At 40.8% G+C, this 26527-nt stretch overlaps 1 protein-coding gene across 1 annotated transcript in view; it reads left to right on the top strand.

Annotated features, from left to right (window-relative positions):
• Nucleotides 1-4450: 4450 nt before the first annotated feature.
• igdcc3 (immunoglobulin superfamily, DCC subclass, member 3) overlaps nucleotides 4451-26527 on the top strand; it is an 83909-nt gene continuing 61832 nt past the window's right edge. Inside the window, exons 1-2 of the mRNA XM_061703080.1 lie at nucleotides 4451-4517; nucleotides 9689-9994. Of these exons, the coding sequence (XP_061559064.1) occupies nucleotides 4451-4517; nucleotides 9689-9994 (373 nt within the window). The remainder of the gene's footprint in view (nucleotides 4518-9688; nucleotides 9995-26527) is intronic.

Genomic DNA, 26527 nt, shown 5'->3' with positions numbered 1-26527 from the left:
CATAAGGCAAAAAAAAAATCCTTGCCAGCAAGTTGGCCCTACACTGTTTGACACATCGGCGAATCGTCACAAAGAACGAAATGTCTTTGTTCGCAACTCTCTGCCACAGTGTTCATTGAAATTTGATGTATACTAGTGCTAGCAGTAAGTACTCAACAGGGAATAGTGAAGAGTGAACACTGAAAAAAAAAAAGTGGTATTGAACTATACATCCCGATTCAAAATCATCTGTAGGTGTAACTGTGAGTGTAAATATGAGTGTGAATGGTTGGTGACCAGTTCAGGTTTTACCCAACCGAGGATTTAGCTCACCAGCAAAATAACCAAAGTATTACAAACACCTCTCATAAGAATTCCAACTATATTGTAATAAACTTGCTGTTAGATTAACACTTCTTTAACACATTGTCTTGTACATTTTCTACAGTGCTCTTAGTTAAACATGCTTATCGTTAATACAAGCAGATGTCCCAAAATGTGTTGGGAACAGTACTAGTGTACATGCACAGGGGTTTTGACAATCTTTCACAGCATGGCATTGTGTAGTGTGTCATCATGGACCGAAAAGGGTATGGCAAATTAAAGTAGCAGTATAGTAAGAAACAAATCTTTGTATTGCACCAGGGCTAACCACATGCAGTGAAATATCATTTGCTTTTAACCCGCCGCCACCGTGATTCGCAAAAGGTGAATTGAGGCAACTGGATTTTTTTTGTTTGTTTGTTGAAGACTTTTACCGTTAATCCAAAAGGCTTCTTCAATTGAAAATGTAAACTGTGGAAACTTTGTTTAAATATCCATCTATCCATTTTATATACAGTTGAAGCTCACAAGGGAGCTGGAGTCTGTCCGAGGTGTTTCAGCTTTGGAGTCTACAATTAACCTTACAAACCTGTTTGCAATGTGGGAGAAAACCGGAAAGAAAACCCCAAACAATCATGAAGCAAAATTTTAACCCAAAACCTATGAAGTGTATCTTGTTAAAAAAAAAACAAAAAAGGGTGCCAATGGAGAATAGTTTGTCTACCATTGGTTTCCTCTTTAAAACTAAAAAGGAAATTCTGCTAGGAAGAGGTCTAGCAGATAATAATGGCACAACATTGTCAAGTGATATGCAAGGATACATGAAAACCACTGGCAAAGGGGAAAGGGTTCAAGATCTACTGTATAGTTGACATGCACACGTGGTCTAAATAGCTTTGGCATTCCAATTATTAGTCTGATCCTCAGAGGCCAAACGTAGCCAGTTTTAGAGTATTTTAAGTTCCATTGCCAGAGACGAACAATAATGAAATTGAATTATTTAAATTCAGTCGACGTGGTGAAGCGAAGGAAACTAAATTATTCCAATATAAGTTGGAAAACAATTGGAACTTATATTACAAAACAGCAAAATAGGAACAAACATTTATTTAATTCAATTCATAACTCCAACCCCAGTATATACTATATTACTCACACAAGGTTAGGGATATTCGGCTTTCGTGTGAAATTTCAAACTAAAATGTACATTTTTTTTTCTTCATCATCAGAATCAGCTTTTTTGGTCAAGTATGTTACAAGACACACAAGGAATTTGTCTCCGGTATTTGGAGCCACTCTACTATGACAACAAACAGCCACTATGACAAAGGGAGATGGAAGAGGTGGTGACCAGGATGTGGAGGGACCAAGAGGATTTTCCATGCCCTTGTCTTAGTCCTGGCAGAGTGGAAGTCCTCAAGGGAGGGTAATGATAAGTATTTTCAGCAGCCTTGACTGTCCGTTGCAGTCTGACTTTGTTCTTCTTTGAGGCGGCACCAAACCAGTCTGTGATGGATGAACACAGAACCGATTCAATGACCGCTGTGTAGAACTGCCTCAACAGCTCCCGTGGCAGGCCGTGCTTCCTCAGAAGCCGCAGGAAGTACATCCTCTGCTGGGCCTTTTTGAGGATGGAGTTGATGTTGAACTCCCACTTCAGGTCCTGAGAGACTGTAATTCCCAGGAACTTGAAGGTCTCGGAGGTTGACACCTGGCAGTTGGACAGCGTGAGGGGCAGCTGTGGCGAAGGATGCCTCCCGAAGTCCACGATCATCTCTACAGTCTTGAGCGTGTTCAGCTTCAGGTTGTGTCGGCAGCACCAAATGAAATTGCCATTTAAAAACAGCATTTGAAGTTCACTTGGGTTATATTGCTCTGATATATTTGTTATTCTTGGTTGAGTTTAGCTTTGGTAAAGTCCCCAAGATTAATGAGGTCTGGATCTGGGTGCTTTTTTTTCAAGTTCTTTTACTTAGTCAGCCAGCGTTTGCAGTGCGGCGTTCATGTTAGCCTGCGGGGGACATGTAAACACCGGCGAGTGTGAATGAAGCAAACTCGCACGGCGAGTAGAATGACTTAGAGTTCAAAAACGTGTGTGTTGAGCAGACTGATGGGGGGGGGATAGTATTAGAAGAAGAAATGGAAGAAGCCTTCCCTTGTCATTTTAATCGTGATGAATGACTTGGGAGAACCATAACACAAACATTCAACACAACCAGTTGCTCCGCTATATCGCAATACTGCAAGCTTCCGGTCGCTTCCGAATTGGTTATTGTTACATTTCACATCACAATCACCGAGTCTGTAGCGAGGCTAAACTTTTTTGACCACTAAGGAAAGCTGTTTATATTTATTCAATATCTTTGACAACCACCTTAAGGCCCATGTACTAGTATGCTTTTGGGTACACTAGGGAACGACTGTCTTACTGGTACCATTTTTTTTCCTTTTACTGCCTTCCACTACAATAGCCTATGACATTTCTGCATAGTAGTTGGACACCTAGTAGGGCCTAGGCAGCTACTGGTGTGTGACACATGCCTACTAGTTGGGTCTAGTAGGTCTAGTGGTACTTGTGCAGAACACTAGTTTACCATTAAGGTTTATTTGCATACTAATGGGCCAAAAGTGGCACTAGCAATGAACTCAAAACATTACTAGAAAGACACGGTCGTTCTACTAGCGAGCCCTCGTCATTCTACTAGTGTGCTGAATTACTGTACAAGTGAGTACAAAGAGCGTATTGGTATAATAATCCCGGCTGGAGGATGTACATTTGGATAAACTTTCAAACATTTTCAAGCTTTTTGACATTTATTTCCAGTCGTTTTGTACTGTATTGTGTTTTAGGCCATGGAAAAAAAAAAAAAAAAAAAAAAAAAACCCTTTAAAGCAATAATTTTCTACTATATGGTCAGGGGCTGTTTCTGAAATGCACAGGGTGCCATTCAGTCCAGGACCACAACACATCGGTAATGATCATCTTTTCGAGACATCCAATAGTCGGGCCTTTGCTGACTTTGATCGCAAGGGACAGGAAATGCTGCGATTGGCTGGAGACCAGTGCAGGGAGTACCCTACCTCTCACCCACAATCAGCTGGGCTAGGCTCCAGCACGCCCGCAACCCTTGTGAGGACAAGCGGGATGGAAAATGCATGGATGTTTGGATGGATGGATGGATGGATGGATGGGAGGGAAAATGCTCACTGAATGCGTGTAGCATGCTTGTGGAAACAAAAGTATTCGAAACACCTCTCACTGCGATGCACTGCATTTCTACAATACTTCAAACGACAACAACAATAATGAACATGCTGTTAAATGAAAATGACTGTCAAAACTAAATATAGCATTGCAGTCTCTTTTCTAAAGGCGGTCGTGCATGTATCGTACGAGCCGCTAGAGGGCAATACAGTATTGTTTAAGAGCGCTGCTTTGTTCCCAGCGTGTGGAAGAGTTCCTTGTTTATCTGAGATTCACTCATGGCGAACCGCCATGAGTGAATAGAAACAAAAGCCACCCACATCTATAGGGCTCCCATTTGGTCGTATTCAATATTAAGCTCTTTAATTGTTGTTATGCTGAATTGTTTGTATAGCCCACATTGCGGTTGGTTTCTGCGGGAAAAAGATTCGAACTCATCAGATAAATAAAGATGTGATCCATGTCAACTGAGTTATATTACTCCAATGTACGCGGCTGATGTGATAAAGGCCTTTCTTATTGATTACCATTGCGAATGGTATTGCAATGCTTTCGTTTTCGTCGCATTGTTGGTCTGAAGTGATTATTTGTTGGCGTTCACGAAGCGTTTGTAAGATGAACTCGACTCTTTTGTTCCAAGAGCACACACGTGCAGTTGCGTGTGCGTTGGGGGAAGGAGGGAGGGGAGGGAAGGAGGGAGAGAGCGAGAGAGAGAGAGAGAGAGAGAGAGAGAGAGCGTAGTGGGTTCCAGTGGAGTGAATGGGATGAAGAAGAGAAGGATGAGGAGAGGGATGCTGACAGATTACTGCTATCGAGTTGCAATGGCGACAGCTTGTCGGACTTCAGCGAGCCCCGTAGGTGGGAATATGTAGTCGGTCATATGTCCGAAGCTCATCGATTAACTTCGCCTTCTGCAAGTGCTGGATTCATTGAGCGTTTTAAATGGCATCCAAGAGGCGCTGCCGCCTTGCTCCGTGCTTTTTGGGTATCCTGCTAAATGCTTGCATGGGTAAGTGGGATCAATTCTCTACACGGTCGCAGTGCGCGGTCTCATCTCCTCCGGGGGTGGATGCATGCTTGCAAACCGGGATGAGCGCGATGATGACCGGTAACCGTGAACTTGGACCCTGGCCGCAGACCGTCTGCGTTCTGTTAACGTTGTGGGTGGCACTTTGCGGACAAGTGGAGGAGCTTTGTGCGCCGTCGGGTGCTCATTCCAGCAATAAATGCAAACCAGTGCCCCTGCATAGCAGAAGTTGAACTTGTGTCACTTGTGCAGAGTTCCCCTTTTGCCGATTGCTGGTGCGTCGTTGCACTTTGACCACGTGCAGCGTTGTGAAGCAAAGTTTGCCGATTGTTTTGACGTGAACGCGTTGCAGTGTTTTTTTTTTTTAATTATTATTATTTTTTTTTATACACATTGCAAAAGCTGTTGCTGTCTCAACTACTGTTTCCCAACTAATTATTTGCCACTCACTGGCAATATCGCATATTGAGCTCTCAAAGGAAAAGAAGCAGCAAACTCATGAATTACATCATGTCGTGATCATGTTAATGAGTCATTATTGGGCTGAGCCATATGGCCACGAAGGGTGCTGGGTTGCCAATTATTGCGACTTTCTTTCAATTTCAGATTAGAATATGACTTTCTATCACGGTTAAATGTGAAGATTTATGGATGGAGATTTGTATTCAATGTCGCCGGGTGTGCATGAAAAGTATTGGACTGGTCAGTCTGCTTAGCTATGTGGACATGCTCTCCGAAAAGACGCAAAAATTAGTTGTATCCTGCTGGGGAGATTATTTGTACAAATTAAATTTGAAGTCTGTTTCACTCCTCCTTATCCAATTCCCCCTTTTTTTTCCTCTTTTTTTTTTTGGTGTGTGTGCCTTTTGTTCACTGTGACAGTTTCTGTCTATGTGAGGGCCCCCAAATTCAAAGACAATGAAGGATAGTGAATATTTCCCACACAGGGGCTCACAAAGGTCGGGCTGGAATCAATAGGTTCATAACATGCTTTTTCAGGGAATTGGGAAACAGAGTCACGGCTCAGTTCTTGTTGTAATTCAAATGTATGTAATAAGTTAAAGAAATATAGCTCTTTCAAGTGCCTCTCTGTCGATTGGATTCAATTCAATTGAGATGAAGGCACCGTTGAGGACATTTCAATAGAGTTGAGAAGAAGCAATTAAATCATCAAAGTTACGTCTGTGGATAGCACTGCTAGAGCTCATCATTCAGAGTATCTTGTGATAAGATTAACAATATACCTTACTTCGGAAGCTCTTATGTTGCTCTTGTAGTTTAAGTTGCAGCAACAAATTATTCAACAGATTTTAGACTGAAAATGTATGATAAAAATAAAAGAGGATACCTACACGGGATTACAGTTTTAGCATTTTCACATCAACCTTACCTTGCAATTACACGTCACTGTGTGGATGTCAGAGTACTTTAAACTGCACAGTCACAACTATGGTATATATAGTGCCGTGAAAAAATATTCTTCGATTTTTGCACAGTTTCTCCACTTCAATGTTTAAGATCATCGAACAAATGTTAATATCAGACAAATATAACCCAAGTTGACTTAAAATGCTGTTTTCCATATAATGTTCTTTTTCTGAAATACTGTGCTACATTTACACCAGATGTAACGAGACACACACCTTCCAGAAAGCACAACTTTCATCTCGTCAGTCCATATAATATTATCCCAAAAGTCTTGGGAGTCATTCAGGTGTTTTTGGTTGTTTTTTTTTTGCAAAAAAATAAGACTAGCCTTTATGTTCTTTTGGGTCAGCAGTGGTTTTCGCCTTGTAACTCTGCCATGGATGCCATTTTTGCCCAGTTCTTGAGAAGTCATCCTGAGTTGCTTTGTGGCCTCCTGGATGAGTCATTGCTGTTCTATTGGGGTAATCATTATAGGCCAGGCACTCTCTGGAAAGTTCATTACTGTTCCATGTTTTCTCCATGTGAAGATGATGGCTCTCCCCAATGCCTTGCTGGAATCCTAAACCTTTAGAAAATTGCTTTGTAACCCTTCCCAGACTGATAGATGTCAATTACTTTATTTCATGACTATTCTTGAATTGGTTCGGATCATGTCATTTTGTTTGCAGCTTTTTTTAGATCTTTTCTCCGGTTTGATTATGTTGGGACAGATTCTGTTTAAGTGATTTCTTGATTGAACAGGTCTGGAGGTAATCAGGCTCGGGTGTGATCAGTGAAAATTAACCAAAAGTTGTGATTAGCCACAATTAATTCATGATTTAAAAAGCGGGGTAATAGCTTTTTCACACAGGGCCAGGTAACTGAATATGTTTTTCCCCTTAATAAATGAATTAAAAAATTTAAGTTAAGCATTTAAGTTCACCTGGGTTATATGTGTCTGATATTTACATTTGTTTGATGATCTTAAACATTAAAGTGGGGAATCTATGCAAAAATAAGACTTTGAGAATGGGGCCAGTACTTTTTCACAGCACTGTACTGTATGTAGCCAGAAAAGAATAGTATTGCTTTGTCAATTACAGAGCATAATCTTACAGGAGGAGCTATCAGCACTGAATGCACTTTAAAAAAAATATTATTACCAGGAAGGAGAAAAACAATGCTGTTTATGCAGCATCAAAAGTTGTATGAGAAATAAATTGTTCCGCACGAGCTCTCCTCAGTATCTATTTACCTCATTTATTAGCATAGTAGTGGAGTAGCTTTCGTAAAGTAGTTGTTGATCCATGCACAAACATATTGCCAAAATAATTAGAACACCTGTCCATTACACCAACAAGAAGTGAAAACGGGGGTTGTGCGAGTAAGTATGTTAAATTACAAAGTGCAAATCAACTTTGACCAACGAGAACGGAATAAACCAGGGAGTATCACTAGAAAACAACAACAACAAAAACCCAGAGCACAGAAAATATCCACATGAAAGCTAATCAGAATGCATACAGCAAACAACTTGGGACCAGGGAATGATCCAGCACCTTTCTGTTGTGGTCGTAGGACTTTACTGCTGAATTCCTCCCTGCACCGCCTTCACTGCATGTTATGAACCTATTGGGGAAACCAAGAGAAGCACAGGGAGAACCAACTGATAGGAAGGAAAAAAAAGCATTGTACTTCACAAAACATTTTTTGAAACATCTATTCATTCTCAGTAGTGCTTGTCCTCATTAAGGTTATGAAGCCTGTCCCAGCTGTCTTTAAGTGAGATGTAAATCTATAACCTTGGGACTGTGGTGTAGATATGTACATCGCTACACACTGCCCTACCATTTATCAAATTTATTTTGCTATTTCTTCTCAATGGTACACAATAATGTACTGACTGGCTCACAGCATGAATGCTGAAATAGAACGGAAGAAGCATAAGAAAAGCAATGACTCATCTTAACTTTTATTATATGATTCGATCCACGATTGGCATCCATGACGGTGGGCTTTTGAGGAAAAAGTGGGCTGTTTTGTGTCCTGATATGACTTGCTGCTGTCAGTGGCGCTCGTGTCCAATACTACGTGTTCTGTCAAGATGTGTCTGTCTGTGGTTGTGTAAATGGTTTCACCTCAGTAAATCTTTTTTGCCAGCCAGTCACATAAATTCTGTCATAAGGAAGCCAGTGCCTGAGCCACACTTTGCCACAACTTGTCTTTGGTCTTACAAAATACAAATGTCTCATCTATTTGCATGGAAAATGAACTTGGATGTCCCTCCCTGTCTAAAGTTGGGAACATTCAAGTCTGCAACCTTCAGTCTGGAAAAAAAAAAATCAGCGGCATCATGTAGGCATGCGTTTTACTATTTTTTTCTGTAGCTTAAAGTTCTGCCTACACCAATGACCTTAACCTTAATGACAACTTCATAACATTCTGGATATGTTGGATGACTCAGTGTTGTCTTCAAAATCATTTCTTCTGACCTTTTCGCACTGCCTCTTGCCTTGTTACCATTCAGAGGTCAGGATTGCATTAGCCAGTCTCTCTGGCAACATGCCACAGTCATTAACAAGTTAACATTGCATTCTGCAGGCCAACAGATTCGACTGTGATTTTATTATTTTAAAAAGAAGTATAGACAGTGTGAGTGCACTATCAACTTGAATGCCTGAGTTTATTTATTGCAGGACAACATTATGTTTTCCAAAGAAATCAACATACTGTTTCAGTGTCTTCAGTTTGTCCGTCATCATTTTAGTATATCGTAGTACATCATTTACAAATGACTTGTCTATACATGCCGTTCGGGCTGCATGATGCTCACATTTAGGATGGTCCCGCTGGCTGCTGTCTGAAAACATGGAAGTCGTGTGTGTGTGTGTGTGTGTGTGTGTGAGAGAGAGAGAGAGAGAGAGAGAGAGAGAGAGATAGTAAGGTGTCTTGTGCATTATTTGGAAAAGCAAAGCCGAATCGGCATCTGCCAGCTAAGGGTTAAATATTTCTACTACCACCCCCTTGTTTTTCACAAGCGTGGCAGCACCAATGTCTCTCTGGTCCCATGGCCCTTTTACTTACATTGCTCGTTCAGAGTAAAAAAAGAGGGGGCCACAGGGGTCTTGATGTGATCACCGTGCTCAGCCAATTCCTTCTCTGAACCAAACCCTGAAGCATTTCTCGGCTGAAATTTCATCGATGAAGGCTCTCTGTTTTGACCTTTGTGCCCTCATCCCCACCCCCTCTGCTGCCCTTCACTAGCCCCCTCCCCTACCACCAGATTCCTGGACTTGGGGACAGAGACTGGTAGTGCTTAGTCCATCAGAAGCTGAAACATGATCCCTAGCGAGCCTGCTAAGCTCCTCTTTTACAGGGGCCAAGTCAGGTTAGGCTGTTTACATCCTCTATTTATTGTTGTCTCCCCCCCCTGCCTTCTCTACCGAGGCCAAACAGATAGCACAATTATTGAACATTGGAGGCGCTCATACAGTATAGGAAGGAAATCCTTTTGGCAAAGTGCAAACACATTTCACGGATTTGGTTTGTTTTAATGGAAAAGAAAATGCAAGATCCCTTAATGAATAGGTAGTAGCCACCAGTCATCTGTTTTAGCACACTGAAAAAGAACTCACTGAAAAAGTATCAGTGTCCACTTACCTTGACCTACTGGACTCTGATTCCTCTCGCTTTCTGCTCAGGAAACTGAAAAGGGTGCATTGTGATCTTTGGGTGTGTTCTTCCAGGTGTGTCGTGTGATGCTGAGCTCTCCTTCACCCTGGAGCCAAGTGACATCATCGCAGTGCAGGAGCAGCCCCTTATGCTCCATTGCCAGGTGAATGGTATCCCCCCGATCACAACACAATGGAGGCACAACAGCATGCTTTTAACTCAGGACAAGTATCACACCACCTTCATCAATGGCTCTCTCCTCATTGGCCACTTCCTCAAGACCAAATCTGACAACTCGTCGGATGAAGGGGACTATGAGTGTATGGCCCAGAATTCTTTTGGGCTGGTGGTCAGCCGAAAGGCGCGCATCCAAGCAGCCAGTAAGTGTTTTGTCTTATTCTAATTCTTACTTCCTTGTACTGCACCCAGCATATACAGAGGACTGTTCTACTGAGCTCTACAGCATTTTTATCAATCAAAAAAACAAATCATGGAAATAGAATGAATCTCTTCAGTTTGGGCCACCAAAATGTTTCAGTCAAAAATAGCCAAAAAGTAAATTTTTTGACCGAAAGACTTTTAGCACCGTAATAAAACTAATAACATAAATAACATGGCACACGTGAGTGTGTTAACCTGACAGTAATTTTTTTTTATACAGTTTTGCTGAACATGCAGTCTAACTGACGGGGAGGTCACTTTATTACACAAAGCCTACACTGATGGTTTGATAATGACATAGTGCCATAAATCAACCATGAATGTAAAATAAGCATAAATGTTAAATAACACGTGCAGTGAACAAACTACTGGTAACATAAACACACATTAACAACAAAGATGAACGTCTTTTTTACTGTAATAATTCAAATTTGCATGTCGCAATGAATTATGGGAACTGCTTGGGCTTTAGGTCATCATGCTAGCAGCTACTAGCCCGAACTCGAGCGTCCCTATGGTCGCCCAACCTTGCTGCTTTCCGCTGTTCAAGTACAAAGGGGAATGTTCGTTGCATGCTATTTTGCACCGCCCCGGCTAACTACGAGGTACAGGTAAAGGCGCTAAATAACGATGCTGAGCCACGGAGACGAATGTGCACTTCGCGTCCATTGTCAATGCAGCAAATCCAAATTCACTAATCATTGTCTCCATGACAGTCAATAAACTACAGTTAGCGTATGACGAAGGACGGGCGGAGGATTAGATGGGGGACGCTAGTATTTGCTAAGCTATCACATGAAGTCGCAAAACACCTATATAAGTCATTGGGTGGTACAGTACACTTGTCACATTGGTCTGGCTGGAACAGTGTTATAGTGGAGATTAGCCAACTTGGAAGAGCAAAATTAATGTTTCGATAGAGGAAAATACAGAAATACAAAATAATACAAAGGGAACGGAAACCAGAAATGAATTAGTACGTCGCCGCCGCTACGTCACACAAAAAAATGGTCCTATGAATTTAAAAGTACATTAATATTATTTAGACTTTACACCGATCTGATCGAGTTGATCGGTATCGGACGATAATTAGCATTTTATACTGATCGGCTTTAATGTCATAATTCTCCGATTTGATCAATGACGTCAATGATCAGCTCTGCAAAAGACATTTACTCCGCGTCGCTGTTATATACAGTATATGTGAATCTCAAAGCTATTTTAGTTTTAGCCTTGTCATGTGTCTTTTGACGTCATTTACGATCACTGGGCTTTGTCAAATCAAACCCGACTGAATACACTCGTTACCACGCCCACGACCACAACAATTGATGGTGTATGTATTGTGTCGGTCAAGAACAAAATGGGGGGAAAAAACGTGTGGTGGTGGTGGTCACTGGTGCTCGGGAGAAGACATTCGTTCAAGGATTGCTTGAGGTATGTTCACGTACTTTTAACATGATACGGCTCACAAGCAGCCAACAAAACGTTGTGTAGCCTAGCAAGCTAGTGCTAGCACTAACAGTTGTACATAAACATGCTGGCGTTATGCTAAAAAGTTCTAAAATTTCGGTGTGTGTGAAGTAATTTAATTTCAATAAAGTAATTTAATTACAGTAAGTTAGCACCCATTATTTCTGTCATGTTGTAATGTTGGGTTGGCCTAACTGATTAGAATACATGACCTGACTACAGAATATTTTTGAAGATACTCAGTATCCAGTACATAAGTCCATTTTCTGAGCCGCTTCTCCTCACTAGGGTCGCGGGCGTGCTTGAGCCTATCCCAGCTATCATCGGGCAGGAGGCGGGGTATTCCTCGGGCAGGAGGCGGGGTATTCCTACGGGGAATTTAGAGCCTCCAATTAATGCATGTTTTTTGGGATGTGGGAGGACAGACGCACGCAGGCACGGGGAGAACATGCAAACGGGGAGAACATGCAAACTCCACACAAGCGGGGCCGGGGTTCCAATCCCTGCGTGGGTTTTCTCCAGGTACTCCAGTTTCCTCCCACATCCCAAAAACATGCATGGTAGGTGAATTGAAGACTCTAAATTGCCAGTAGGTGTGAATGTGAGTGCGAATGGTTGTTTGTTTATTTGCGCCCTGCGATTGGCCCCAAAGATTGCTGGCATAGGCCCACGACCCAAGTGAGGATAAGCGGTTTGGAAAATGGGTGGATGGATACAGGGATCTGCGTTGATGTGCGTCCCGCATCCCTGACGAAAGAAAAAGTATGAGGGACGCAAAAAGCTTTGTGAATTTGCGTCCACTGATGTACAACATTGCAACGTGTGCAAGGGTTGAATTAAGCGGTCTCGCATTGCAGTTTCCGTGTCAAAATTTGCATTTTGTGCATCAAAAAAACCCCATTGAAAAGCAAAACTGCAAATTCGGTTTACCGCGGCGACGGTCGTCAAGACGGAAGATGGCGTATATGACACAGCACGCTTATGTCACCGATGCGTGGACGCGATAAGTGAAGCGGTCGACTCAGAAGCGCCAAGCCAGCAGTTGCAGAAGAGAGAGAGAAAAAAGACAAAACTGTGGTCGCATTTCATGGTGAAATGCAAGGTGAGCACCCGTTCGTCGTAACACGGATCTCTGGGGTCCGTGTTACGGACCCCAGAGATGAAGGAAAAGCGCAAATCAGTGAGCTTAATCTTCGTCCACTTTACTAACATAACGTTAGCGCTGCAGGCTGCAGTGTCTCTTTCAATGATGAGTACCATCGAATGTGTGGCTTTTTTTGTTTTGTTTTAATTACCGTGACAAGGACAGTAACGCAAACATAACGGTACATAAAGTGTGCTTTTTGCTCAGTGTAGTCACTGTGTGACATACGGCCAGTCTGATGATCTGTAAGTAGCAAAACTTTGAGTCAAGGCGGTGAAAAACATCGAAAACATGGCCAGAGAGGAATGAGAATAAAATGGAACATGTACCCAAACAGAGGAGGAGTTTGATGAAGGGAAATGAAGGAAATATTTTTCTCTCTTGAGGTTTTTTCATTTTAATTTGAACAAATTGAACACTTCCAAAACTTGTAGTAGTACAATGAATATTTTTCTTATTCCTAGTCAGCTGGTCTAAGCTCATAAATGCACAGCCATTAACCTAATGTATTAATATGCCACAAAATGCTAAGATGCACAAACGCTAAGTGGGAAGTTCCCACTGAGAGCTCTTATTAAAAGTGCATATACTGTAATATGTGAAACACCATTATGAATCAAAACAAAGGTTTTGAACAAACATAACCTCTAAAACGGTTCAGTTAGGATTTGTTAAATTAAAATATGTACAATTGTTTGAGACTTCACTGCTGTGTCAAGATGCCAAACAGGAAAGGGGAAACTCATACTTTAGTTTTCTTAAATTCAGTACTTTATTTGAACATGTATAATTTTCTCTTTTTATTTGCTTTAACTCTTATTGTGAAATCCAACCCTACTTTTATTTAGTAAATGAGAGAACATTACACAGCTGTGCTCATATGTTTGATTACCAGGGCAGAATTTGTAAGATGTGTGCAAGTCTTTATTATGCTCTGCTATCATTATCTCAGTGGCATAAAAAAAACACCAACGATACTATCGTTTATCTTGAAAGTTTTGGGGAAAATACATTGTTCTAAAAATATTTGCTAACGTGGCAGGCCTAAACACATAATATATTGAAAGAGAGCAAGAACAATGGATAACACAAAAATATTGTACAAACCATAGAAAAGTTTAAAGAGTAACAGCTGTAATCTGCAATATAGCGGAACCGTGAAGTAAGAACTGCGTTGTAGCGGAGGATTACTATATCTGTATTCCCTGATGATAAATTGCAGGGATTTATTGTTCCGGGGCTAGGACTCATTGTTTCCATGACATGTGCATCCCAGGACTCGCATAGTCTCAGTTGTAAAATGATCTATGATAATAATATTAATAATGTAATATTAATAGTCATATTTCTGTTTCTGTAATCATTAGTGGGATAAAGTTTATGCCTGATATGCTAGTATTAAGAGTGTCCAAAAAAAAAAAACATTTTCAACATTCAAACTATATCACAATCATTAAGTTTGGTTTGATTGAGAGCTCTATATTCCTGACAAGTCAATTCAATAAAACTGAAATGTTGCCTCGTTTAATTCCAGACTTTGGGCTAGACTGCAGAGTGATTTGCATATTTTAATATGGGTATAATGAGCTACAGTATCTGATGCTGCTACTTAAGGTCTTTGAGTTTAGGTTCAACAAGCGCTCAAGTGTCTTCATGTTGTTTTGTAAGTGCAATGAGCTTGAAGCAACCCTGCAGCCCACTCACTCACTCACTGGTAGTTGGGGCATTTAAAACACATGCACACACATGCACGCACGCACGCGCGCACACACACCTACACACACACACACACACACACACACACACACACATTCATTTACGTCTCTTTATTTAAAATGTTCATACAACATGCATTGTTCCTTTGCCACCTATGAAGTCCAGGTTTCACCCCACTAGTGCAGTATATTACACCTTCCTGCATTCATGTACATTCATGCTGAGAACTTAGAGCAGATTTAGTGACACTGTATTCTTCCAGCATTGCTGAGCTGAGGCTCTGTGAACACACTTGTTTTCTATGTCCTAGACTAGAGAGATGGACAAAGGCTGAGAGAAGCCTACTGATTCGCAAGCTCTGTGTCGACAGCACACCGCTGTGCTGTTGTGACCAAACCGGCTTTTATACTCAATGCGACGGGGGCATTAGGGTGGACTTCTCAGTGGTCAAGGTCCTCCTGCCTCGTGGAAAACACATGCAACCTTTGAAGGCCTCTAAGACTTGCTTGTTGAGATTTTCAGCTTGTCCCATCAGGTGTCACCACAGCTGGTCACTCACATGGTTCTTCTGGAACATTATTGCTCCGGATGCTCTTTCTCACGTAACCCATTCAGCCTTGGCTGGGTAATGGGGCCCTGGTTGCCGTCTGCGTGAGAGGCAGCATTAAATACCTCTACACCACCAGTGCATTGGCCTCTTAAGACTAACCTTTAACATCAAATTTCACTTTCAAGGTGTCATTCTAGCACATTTCTGCAAAGGTATAATATTATCAATAAACCTCTCATTTGATTTACGTGAATTGGTTTGAAAATATTGCCAGGCAACTTGTAAAAAATGCTATGATATGCTAAGGTTTTGCAGGATATGGCTGTGTCTTGACATTGCATGACAGCGGTCCGTCTTTCAGAATATATATGGGAATTAATTTAAAAAAAAAAAAAGTTCAGTTCATTGATGCAGAAAAGATTTAATGGCTGTCCTGCATGATGCCATACCTGACAGTTATTTGAACTAAGGTTTTTTTTGCGATATTAGTGGCATATTTATCTACAAAATGTTGATCAATGTTGAAATGTACAAACATAGGGGGATTTTGATTTGGATTGTCATTTTCTAACCCATTAATTAATTTTTTCCCCCCCTAATGCCATGCAAGCGTCGTGAATCTTATTTTGAATAATACTGTACTTGGAATTTTGTGTAGTTAGCTTGCAAGATGATGTTCAAGTAGCATATTAGAATGTTAGGTTTGTAAGAAGTCATCTGTGTTCAGCAAATAAACACATCTCCTTGAGTAATAGCTCAGGTTCTACATCAGTCATGGTCAAATGATCCTGTCTTGCTCCAGACCTTTTCCTGGTTTCCCTCTTACACTTGTATAGAATACAAAAAGAAAAAACACCTTTGATGACCTGAAGTCTCTCTCACTCGTTTCACCTTCCTGGGTCGTTTGACTTTCTACAGCCTCTGAAAAGGAAGAGTGCTTAGATCGTAGCATGCCAGATTTGACAAGGAACACCCACATTTTAGAGTTGCTCCCTGCAGAGCACGAGTCTGGCATGAAGCCGACAAACGGAAGTTTAGTCACCGTAGCCCATAGTGAATGGTGCATTACGAAATGACCGACAAAGAACACCACACACTTAGAGATCAAAAATTAGTCTCATCCCCCACACCAGAAGCCTCATGAAAGGAAATGGTCAACTTTGGTCGAGAAGCGGGCGAAGCTAAAAATGTAACATATAATTTTTTATTTCTGTCCCCATTTTAAGGAGCAATGGAGGAAGTTCTATGCCTTGCTCAATGACTCCTCTGTCGTACTAGTTTTGTTTTAGGTCTTTAACATGTGGCTCAATCGTTTAGACACGAGAGTTTGAATAAGTGATGACCTGATGAAGATTGCTAACTAGTGTTTGTTTCTTTTTCTCCTCCTAGTGTTTGTTAAGGCCGATGTTCTCTTTGTGGTTCTGAGGTAATTTGCTGTGTTACACTCCTTCATACAACAGAGCTCTAACTTGTACCACTGCGATGCAACGGGTTGTGTGAAGCCTCTTTATAGCCCTCCCGGTGGATAAAACGTCCGTCTTACTCTCGACATTACCTCCCTCCATAAATTTTACTTTTTATTAACTTGACAGCCATTTGTGTGAGCTCACAGTCAGGGACTTGTGTAGGACAAACTCCCCCTTGCTCCTCTAAATCATCATATTGCTCAGGAAACATCCATCCATCCATTTTCTGACCCTCACTCCATTTTCCGACCCTCACTAGGGTCGCGGGCGTGCTCTAGCCTATCCCAGCTGTCATCGGGCAGGAGGCGGGTTACACCCTGAACTGGTTGCCAGCCAATCGCAGGGCACATACAAACAAACAACCATTCGCACTCACATTCACACCTACGGGCAATTTAGAGTCTCCAATGAATGCATGTTTTTGGGATGTGGGAGGAAACCGGAGTGCCCGGAAAAAACCCACGCAGGCACGGGGAGAACATGCAAACTCCACACAGGCGGCGCCGGGGATTGAACCCGGGTCCTCAGAACTGTGAGGCTGACGTTCTAACCAGTCGTCCACCGTGCCTGCTCAGGAAACATATTTTCCCTAAATGTCGTCTCTTTGATGGTCAACTTCTCTTGCTAGCCTCTCTAACTTTAGCCTCAAATTATACGTCCTTTCACATGAGCTTCGACTCTGGAAGCTTTTCATTATTACAGTGAATGACAAGCTTGGTACAGTGGACTTAGCCAGGGCCTCTGCCCCCCTCCCCCACTGCCCACCAGCGTCACCAGGCAACACACCACAAAAGGCCCCCCTGTTACCAAATAGCCTTTAGGATCAATTGAAATGACTTTCTTTTGTGTATTTTCCTGAAATTAATTGGAAAGAGTCAACATTTTTTCAGGGCATTCATTTTTTTTCTATGGAGGGAACAGATGTTCTCAGTTAAACAGTAAATAGACTAAATCATAATGTGAAGTGTCATGAACACTGGGTAAATCACGAACAAGAACATCTTTCATATCAATGTATTACATATGATATTCCTCAAAAGCCCACAGCCAGTGGTGTTACAACTTCATTCATGATAATAACTGCTATCCTTAAATTCCAAAATGTGTGTTTTACAACAGCTGTAACTCTAGACTTCTGAGTGAGACCTAGATGAAAAAGAGAAGGCAATAAAGGATGAAATGGGAGAAGCGAGAGGCTGATCGTAAAATTGTCTCTGTTTGTACTCCTGGCCCTGCTTGTTGAAAACAAAACTTCTCGCGTCGTGTGAATAAACGTTCGGCAGACTTTATAGGAGCAATGTGAGCAGCTTGAGTGGAAGATTAAATGTTTCATCATACTACACGGTGGAAGGAGCAGCTTCCACCACACTGCAGGTAGTGAGGCTGATTTATGGAATGCTCATGCATACATGTGCATGTGTACGTGTATCTTAAGTGTCAATTGGTTGCTGGCCATTACCCTTCGACCTTCCTGTTCCAACCCCTTTCATGGCTTCCTGCTGGGGTGAATGGCAAAGCGCCGTCCCTACCTCTCCTTACAGCTCCCTTTGTTCTTTGAGCCAAGCCCCGCCCTCACCGCACCCCCTTTCTACCAACGCTTCTTTCTGATAACTCGCCATGAAGCAACTCGCAGCTCCGCCATATAGATTAGCCAGCCAAATGCCACATAAGCTTGTTTTGACATGTCAACAAGAAGTGTTTTTTTGCTAATCCTTACAAATCATCCCAAATCAGTTGAAATATTAGCCTCATCCGCTGGCGAGCATCTACTGTATATAACATGGATGAGAAGATTTCATGCTCATTGAATTTGAACATTTAATGTATATAACTATGCATATGTGACCGAATTAAAGGGGGATTTGAACTCTCTCCCTTCAGCCATTTTTTTTTTTTTTTTGGCAATTCTCATATTCACATTCAGTTCAGAACTGGGCTGCGACAAGCTTTTTTGTGGCTGACATGTGAGCTGATGTTAAAGCCGTATTCCCTCCTACTTTGAGGGCAGCACCTCCCCCATTGTATGTCATTGGGTCAGAAGGAGTTAGGAAACATGGGAGTTCTGTACCCAGGAGCTCTGACCTCTTCTGTGTAATTACACACGTTTCCAGGTAATTAATGAATGGCTGGGAGGGAGATGTGATTTGAAGAATGTGGGAAATGGGTGTGTAAACATGATATTTATATGGTGACACAACCACTTATGAAGGGGGGTGGAAACTGTGCAGCAGCTTTTTAATTTATTTATTTTAAAAAAATGCTGGTGGGCTTTTTAAAATCTCAATTGCGTTCCAAAAGTAATGTTATGAATTACACATATGAGAAGTCATTTTTTACATGTGATAATACATCTTACGGATATAGCAAGAAAACCCATCCGTGTTATAACATCATGATGATTCTTGTGTGCAAGTTAGTAAAAACACTGCATATGTACATTTATTACATATTGTTATTTTATGGTAGTTTGTTACCATACGCATTTTATCATAAAAATTAATGTAAAGTAAATGTTTCTCTAAGAGAGTGAATGTGAGCTTATTTGCTTCTTCTAAGCCTGTACAGTACTTTATACCAACAACTCTAGTAATAGTGCAACTGCAACCTCATCTGTCAACTGAAATTACTATGAATTTGTTTTAAAACAGATTAAAATTACTGTATAGATTTCACCTCTTGCGCTGACGAGGCCTACTTTTATACAAACAAGAGGGAGAGCAAATATAGCTCTAATTTATACCCTCATGCTAGCCTTTTTCCCCCACAAAAGAAAGGAACAAGTGAACCCTCCTTATGTTCCTTCACTTGTTTACACAGAACTTAGTCATGGCAGCAAAATGCCAACACAGGTATGTTAAGGGCGCCATCGTTCTGGAACTGAGGTATGTTCAACGTTGTCAGTAATATGAATGAGCCGCTTCGCCAAATTGTACAAAGACAAACAACAGCACTTATAGCCTACCACCATTGAATGTGACAACATCCTTTCGTTTTTTTTCTGTGTGTGTTCAGTTATCCCAGAGTAGTGAGGTGCAATAGAGGCATAACATTCCAAGCTTGAATGTCTTCCTCCAACGCCCATACAGATAGTGCTATTGTTTTTTTCTTCTTACCTGCAAAGTACAATGAAACTCAATGGCCAACGGCTCCTACGAACAGCTGTATTCTTATTGTATTCATCTCCTAGTAATTCTGTGGCACTCACTAATGTACTCTTATTAACATTCTTAAACTCTTTTGACGCCAACATCATTCAATACCTGATTGGCTTACTGTAGCATATTTTAAGCCTTTATAGAGAAGAGCAAAATTATATGAAAAAGTACTTCTCACCACTAAAATTACATTTCCGATACAGGTAAGACAGTTTTAGCCTCTTAAAATATGATTAATATTTTTTTATTTTCAAATATAATGGTATTGAGAATGCTGTAGAGACACTGTGATTAAAAAATATATATATATTATGCCTATTAGCTTTGCAGAGGGATGAGAATTGTTCCTGATGTCAAGAAATAACAGCAAATCCAACAATATTTGGCACAAAGTTGTCAGGGTGCTTTCATCTTGAGAACTGCTGACAGGTCTTCACCCATGCATGGGACACATGCGCACGTGGAAAGCCACAAACAATTTTCAGTTAGCATGGTGCTAACTTCAAGGGTGAGCTACTTTATGTGGAACAGAATGGGAACCCGTGAGACTCTAAAAATATCCGCTGGTGCCCACACATATCACTTGGCAAATCAAGCCACAAGTGTTGTTTTTGGCAGCCATTTTAGTTTTAGTCCGAGTCTTTTTGGACGAAAATTGTGTATTAGTTTTAGTCACATTTAAGTCATTTCTATATGTAATAGTTTTAGTTTTTTTTTTTAAGTTGTCTTTTTACAAATTAATTAGGTCAATAAGTATTAGAAATTGGGATGGAGGTTGACTTATTGTATCAAGTATTGCAGTTCATAAAAAGTTAATCATAACCCTTTTGCATAATAACCAGATTCTTTACCAGATTGATAATTCCAGCCTAGATTTTGCCATTGGCGGCGATGCAATACTGCCATTTTGCACTTCATTGCTGCTGGACAGAAATCTTGGGTCAACATAGTTCAATTTATATTTTTTTCATGAATGGATGCCCTAATTCATCATACAAGCGTGCCACACAAATATTGTGAAAATAGACCATCTACAAGTTCAAGACATTGTAAGATTGTAGACTGGCTATTTTCACCAATATTTACAATAATGGAGGAATGGTTTTAGGCATACAGGGCTTCCACCCAACAGCAAATAATTTCTGATCTAATAAGGTCAATGCATTACACAATGATTGTGGTTACAGTGGAATCAATGTTCATTATTACTCCAAAAAACAAGAACAAAAACATTCTTACTTTGTTGCTTTATTTCTGATATGTGCAAAAGTGCAATGAACATACACATGCCCTGTCTGTCTTTAACGTGCAAATATACTACCACTAAGTAATACAATAAATACAAATTTCAGAGGTACAATGAAGTTATATTTTAAACTATGAAACAAACTAAAACATATATTAAATTAATAAGACAACTGTTGACTACTGTAAACACTGTTTTGGATCTTTAAGACACATTTAAAAAATAAAAACAATAACGTTTAACAACATGGATTAGAGTGGGGCTCCTACCTCAAGTGCAGTCTCACGATAATAAAACAATCAGAGGGGTGCCAAGTACAATCACAATGTAACAGTAACATGTCTATTTGTAGTACTAATAATAGTAACATTGTGAGCACAACTGTTAACAAAAGTAGTCTACCAGCCTCCATTCAATTTTAGAAGGGCGCTTCTCTCTAATACTCTCTGTATTTCGCTGGCCATGACTCAGGTCACCTGTTACACTAAAGACTCCCTCTGCGAATGCTAGAGATGCAGGCATAGCCAGAAGATCTAAGGCAATGGGTTTTAGGCTTGGGTAAAGAGACTCACCCCGTGCAGCCCAAAATTCAAGGGCAGTCTCATGGTTTGTAGGCTGTGACAGCTGCCCCTTGAATCTCTTAATTTCCTTCTTGACACACATCTTTAAGAGGCAGGACTTGGATGGCCGACCCGCATTTGACTGGAATTTGAATCTCGGTGGCTTTCTCTGTGGTTCCTCTTTGGATTCTTCTCCTCCACCCTCTGGCTCCTCATCTTCAACCTCCAGCTCCTGTACTACTTGTGGCACAGATTGAGCAATATAATCTACTGCTTTTCCCAGAAGTGCCTCAGTTTGCTCATCATCAATTTCAAGGAGTGCTTCAGGGGCAGCTGTCGGGTCAAGGAAGCTTGCAGCTGCAGTGACGGGTGAAAACTTAGATTCACTGTAATCAAGAAAGCAGCTCAACCGTTTGTCCGTGTTTGCCTTAATTTTCTTTACCAGGGAACATACGCCCTTGACGCCAGAACCCTGGGCATGGGGAAACTCAGACAGGCGGGAAGGCACTACCAGGGACAAAGACTGTGTATCACTCTGGAGCATCTGGGTATGCTCAGCGAAGCGGACGAGTAAACCTCTTAGAACAGTCAGCCTCTCCCACTCCCTTGGCAGTAGATAGTCCCAACTCATCCCATCTGCACCCTGAACTACCGTGTCCGTGATGTGGAGAAGCCGTGATATCATCAGATATGTGCTGGACCATCTAGTAGGGAAGTCTTTGACCAGAGTTAGTTGACACAGCTACAGCAGTCGCTCAGTTGCCACCGATGACTTGTAGAAGAGCTTGACAAGCATTCTAACTTCGCTCAGCAGTTGGTTGACACTTGCATCTTTCTGGATCATGTTCACCATGAGTTGTATTGTGTTTACAACACAGTGTGTCCTAGTCTTATCTACAGTATGTCTCCAAACATAAGAAGACAAAAATAAAGACAAAATTAAATACTTTATTAATTTTATATAGGAAATTCAATAAAATTGCCATTGCCACAATTGTAAAAAAGTGACTATAAGCTACCATAGCTCAATATGACTGACATACGCAAACTGTTATCAGCAAACTAAAAAAATTAACTTTGGTCTTCACCAACCACCTGAGAGTCTTCGGTGTCACTTGTTTCGATGGATTCATCTTCAGAGCGAGCGGCATCATCCGGTTCATGGGTTTTGCACGTTGCCATCATGTTGCTTCCATTATCAGTCATGACTGTCAGAATATTGTGTTGAATAGAAGTGCCTAAACTATTAAGCAACAACAAAACAGCAAAAAATATTTTGATAACTCATTAGCCACATGATAAGGACCCACCCTGTGTTTAAGCTGTCAAAACAGCAACACACACATAAGCTAATGAATTGACGTTCACACAAAAAAAGCTAACTTCAGCCCGAAGCTAGCAGCCAGCCCATTTGTGGCAGGAGTAACGTAAAAACACTTCAAGGTTACTATGAAATTCTTCACAAGCCAATTGTCACGTAACATTATATGTATATGTTAAGAGGACTTGTAACTTAACCTTCAAAAGAATATAGGTGTGGTGAGCCTCAAAATGCGGCTTCACATTTGTGGTATTCTTTCCACCAAGTTTGTGGCCACATTTACCACCGTCTCCCTCCACAAGTCATTCCGTTTTTTGTCTCTGATAGATTATATTCAAAGGGCTGTATATTCATGTATTGCTTCATTGTTTCCGACCACTGAGCTCTTTGTTGGACACTGCCGCCATGGTCCAGAAAGTGCGCTGCTTCCAGGTGGTGGATGTGACCAAACAAGGATAGGAAGTAACAGCATTGTTGTAGCATTACTTTTTAGCTTTTGACAGACAACACACGCACGACAGTAGGCAGAAATGCCATGCATTTTGAACGTCTGACAGACCACCCACTTACATTTTCGTCCAGTCTCGTCTCATCAACAAAAACCCCTATACCTATCGTCATGTTTTCGTCATCAACGCGCCATATTTACCTCGTCACGGTCACCTTGACGTCATGAAAAAAAGGGGCGACAATGAATCATTTCGTCATGGTCATCGTTGACGTAAACAACACTGCAAGCCACTAAACAAGGAAAGCAAGAGGGGAGACAGTTGGGAGAGAGAAAAAAAAAAGATTGTTTTATGTCTTTCTAGATATATTTGTTGACACAGCGCACACACAAATACATGCTATAAACCAAACGTGAACGGAATGGAGAAATAAATCTTAATGTAACAGAAATACAAATGTAAATACAGTACAAAAAGCACTAGGTAAACAATAAGTAACAGAACCCATTACAATTTCACACAAGGAAACATGAGATAAATATAAAATACCACAATAAACTCACAATCACCCTTGATTATAATTGTATTTATTTTGTAATATTATTTTGTAATATTATTTATCAGCCAGAACATGAATCAGAGATGTACAGTATGTAGCACGGCTTTTCAAACTGGTAGCCCGGGGGCCAGATCCGGCCCGCCAAATACCATATCTCAATGGTATTTGGTGTAATACCATTGAGATATTTCCAAGCATTTTTTTGTTACAAATCCCCCTTTAAAAAGATATGTAATAGTTGAAAAACATGTTTTTATAGGCTTCTGATTTCAAAACTGGTTATTCATCAATGTATTGTGTATACTGTATGTAATTAGAATATATGTGGTAATCTTTCATTTATATGGGTTCACAGTCGTAGCGGCCCTCCGAGGGAAGTCATAACAATGATGTGGCCTGTGACAAAAATTAGTTTGACACCCCTGGTATATAGCAAATATATATATATATATATATATATATATATATATATATATATATATGTATGTATATCACACCAAAGAAAACTGATAGATGACTAAATCCCAAATCATCAAATGTGCAGAAACTCCGCACTAATGGTGTCCCTCTAAGACAAACTTCAACTTTCAAATACAGACTTCATATGTTTGTTGTATGAAATTGGGATAAATTGGAGGAAAAGTTGAAAATGCATCAAGTCAATGAAATAAAATCAATCATTAACAAAATGTCCTTCTTCAGTAAACTCTGTTTTGAAATTAAAAATTGAAAATGCATCAAGTCAATGAAATCAAATCAATCAGACACAATGTCCTTATTTAGAACCTTCTATTTTGAAATTCAAGTTCAATGTTGGCATTGGACCATTGTCTGAAAGAGGGACTTTGTAAATAAAATGTGGTTTGGTCTGCTCTCCCCTCTGGACCACCCTTGCTATTCTCAAACAAACAAATGAAAAGGAGGCCTAAAATTCCTTTGGTCTGCTTTTAAGGCTCATGGGAGGAGCTCTTCAATATTAGAGTGCAAAGGTGAAAGAAGGAAGAGCAGAGGCCAAGTCGTTGGGTGCACAGGGCTGAGCAAATGCTGGCGTCTCACTTTACATCTGCAAAAGCAGTCTATGGTCAACGACTGGGTTTAAGTTTGTTTGTCTGTTCCAATATTTTGTCTTCACCTGAGAGATAGGTGGTTTGTCTACATGTTAGTATGTGACACCATTGCAATAATCCTTTCCTTTACATGGTATGGTCTCAACGTTTATGTAGATTCAGAATTAAGAAGAAACACATGAGGGTTGTCGTCAGTCAACAGGATACAACTTTAATTAAACACACAAGTCAGGAGAATGTTTGTGAATATTCTCATTCATCCAGGTCATTGAATTCTCAGGGCATGGAATCAATCGCAACTGGACTGTTCTGTTTGTCATAGAAGACGTTTCGCCTCTCTTCCGAGCAGACTCCATCAGTTTATGCAACAAGGCTTAATTAGGACGCATGAGCCAATGTTTGTGTGGAAACTCCATTCTAACAAAGCCTTGTTGCACGAACTGATTAAGCCTGCTCGGTTGAGAGGCGAAACGTCTTCTAAGCCAAACAGAACAGTCCAGTTGCGATTTAGTCAATGCGCTGAGAAAGTCATGAGAATGTGTGTCTCTTTTGCTTCAGTCCACATCTTTTTCTTTGGTAGGATTTTGGGTTGGATTGTTAAAATGTATAAAAGCGTAAGACAGATGGGAAGTGTGGTCTGAAGTCATATTTAATATATAGAGCTCCACATTTAAACTATTTAAATATTAATCTATTTAAATATTAAAACATCCTCAGAAACAATGATAATCTTAATCATAAACATATGGAACAATGCTACATCAATATACATATATTTTGTATGCATTTATATTTTTCTATAGATTTACATATATTCGTACCACTTCCATTTTTATAGTTTTGCTGCAATCTTTTTGCAATAACGCACAAGAGAAGATGAGACAGAAAAAGAGTTAATGTCCCACAAATCCCCTTTAGAAATTACTTGTACTGTAATCCCTTTTTTTAATGGCAAGAAACATTTAGCATGTTCCATGGTGCACTCTGATTAATAATTTCTAGCGAGTGTGAGGATGCTGACATTCTTCATAAACAGGCACTCTGGAGGCAAATCATAGAAAACACATGACTAGAGAAATATGCCATTGCAAACTATACATGATCTGTCATTGAAAAAGAGGAAAACCTCACAAGCCAATAGATTTGTGCCCCCGCTTATTAATGCTTATTCATCAGATGTGCTGATTACGGTCTGTTCCCAATTTTAAACTTGCTGTTTTGTTGAAATGTGTGGGGTTGTGAGTCCAGTTGTGTGTATTGTTAAAGGAGCGATCATTTAAGCAGCCACTCCTCTCTGTGCCTCAGCTGCCACTCTCTCCAATCTGTGTTTGTGTGTGTTGTTACCTCTGGGAGCAGAGAAGCACCTATTGTTGCCGGTGAACTATGGGGCAGCTGAGTGGCTGGGAACAGGCAGAGGCTGTGGAGATGTGCAGTCCGTGGTGGCTGCTATGTGAAGATGGCCTGAGCGTTTGTTCTCTAGACCAAATCAGCTCTCTGAGACTGAGGCCCCCTTTTGTTATCACTGACTCTGGGTGGGTGTGTTTCCCCTTGCACCCTTGCCCCCTCTCCTTCGCCCTCTGTTTCTGCATTGACTTAGAAATGGAAGGGTCAAAGGTTTTGAGGGGTACTGGTTGATGGAGAGGGGGAGTGTAGCTGGGAAATGGTGACCTTTGTGTGTGCACTTCCCCCCCTTTTTTTACCCATTAGTTCTCCCCTCCTCCATCACTCAGCCTCCTCCTCATTCCCCAGTGGAGGCCCACTCTGTT

The sequence above is a fragment of the Phycodurus eques genome, chromosome 2 (genome assembly GCF_024500275.1).
Source record: "Phycodurus eques isolate BA_2022a chromosome 2, UOR_Pequ_1.1, whole genome shotgun sequence".
Classification (NCBI taxonomy): domain Eukaryota; kingdom Metazoa; phylum Chordata; class Actinopteri; order Syngnathiformes; family Syngnathidae; genus Phycodurus; species Phycodurus eques.
This window is presented reverse-complemented; position numbering and strand designations above follow the sequence as displayed.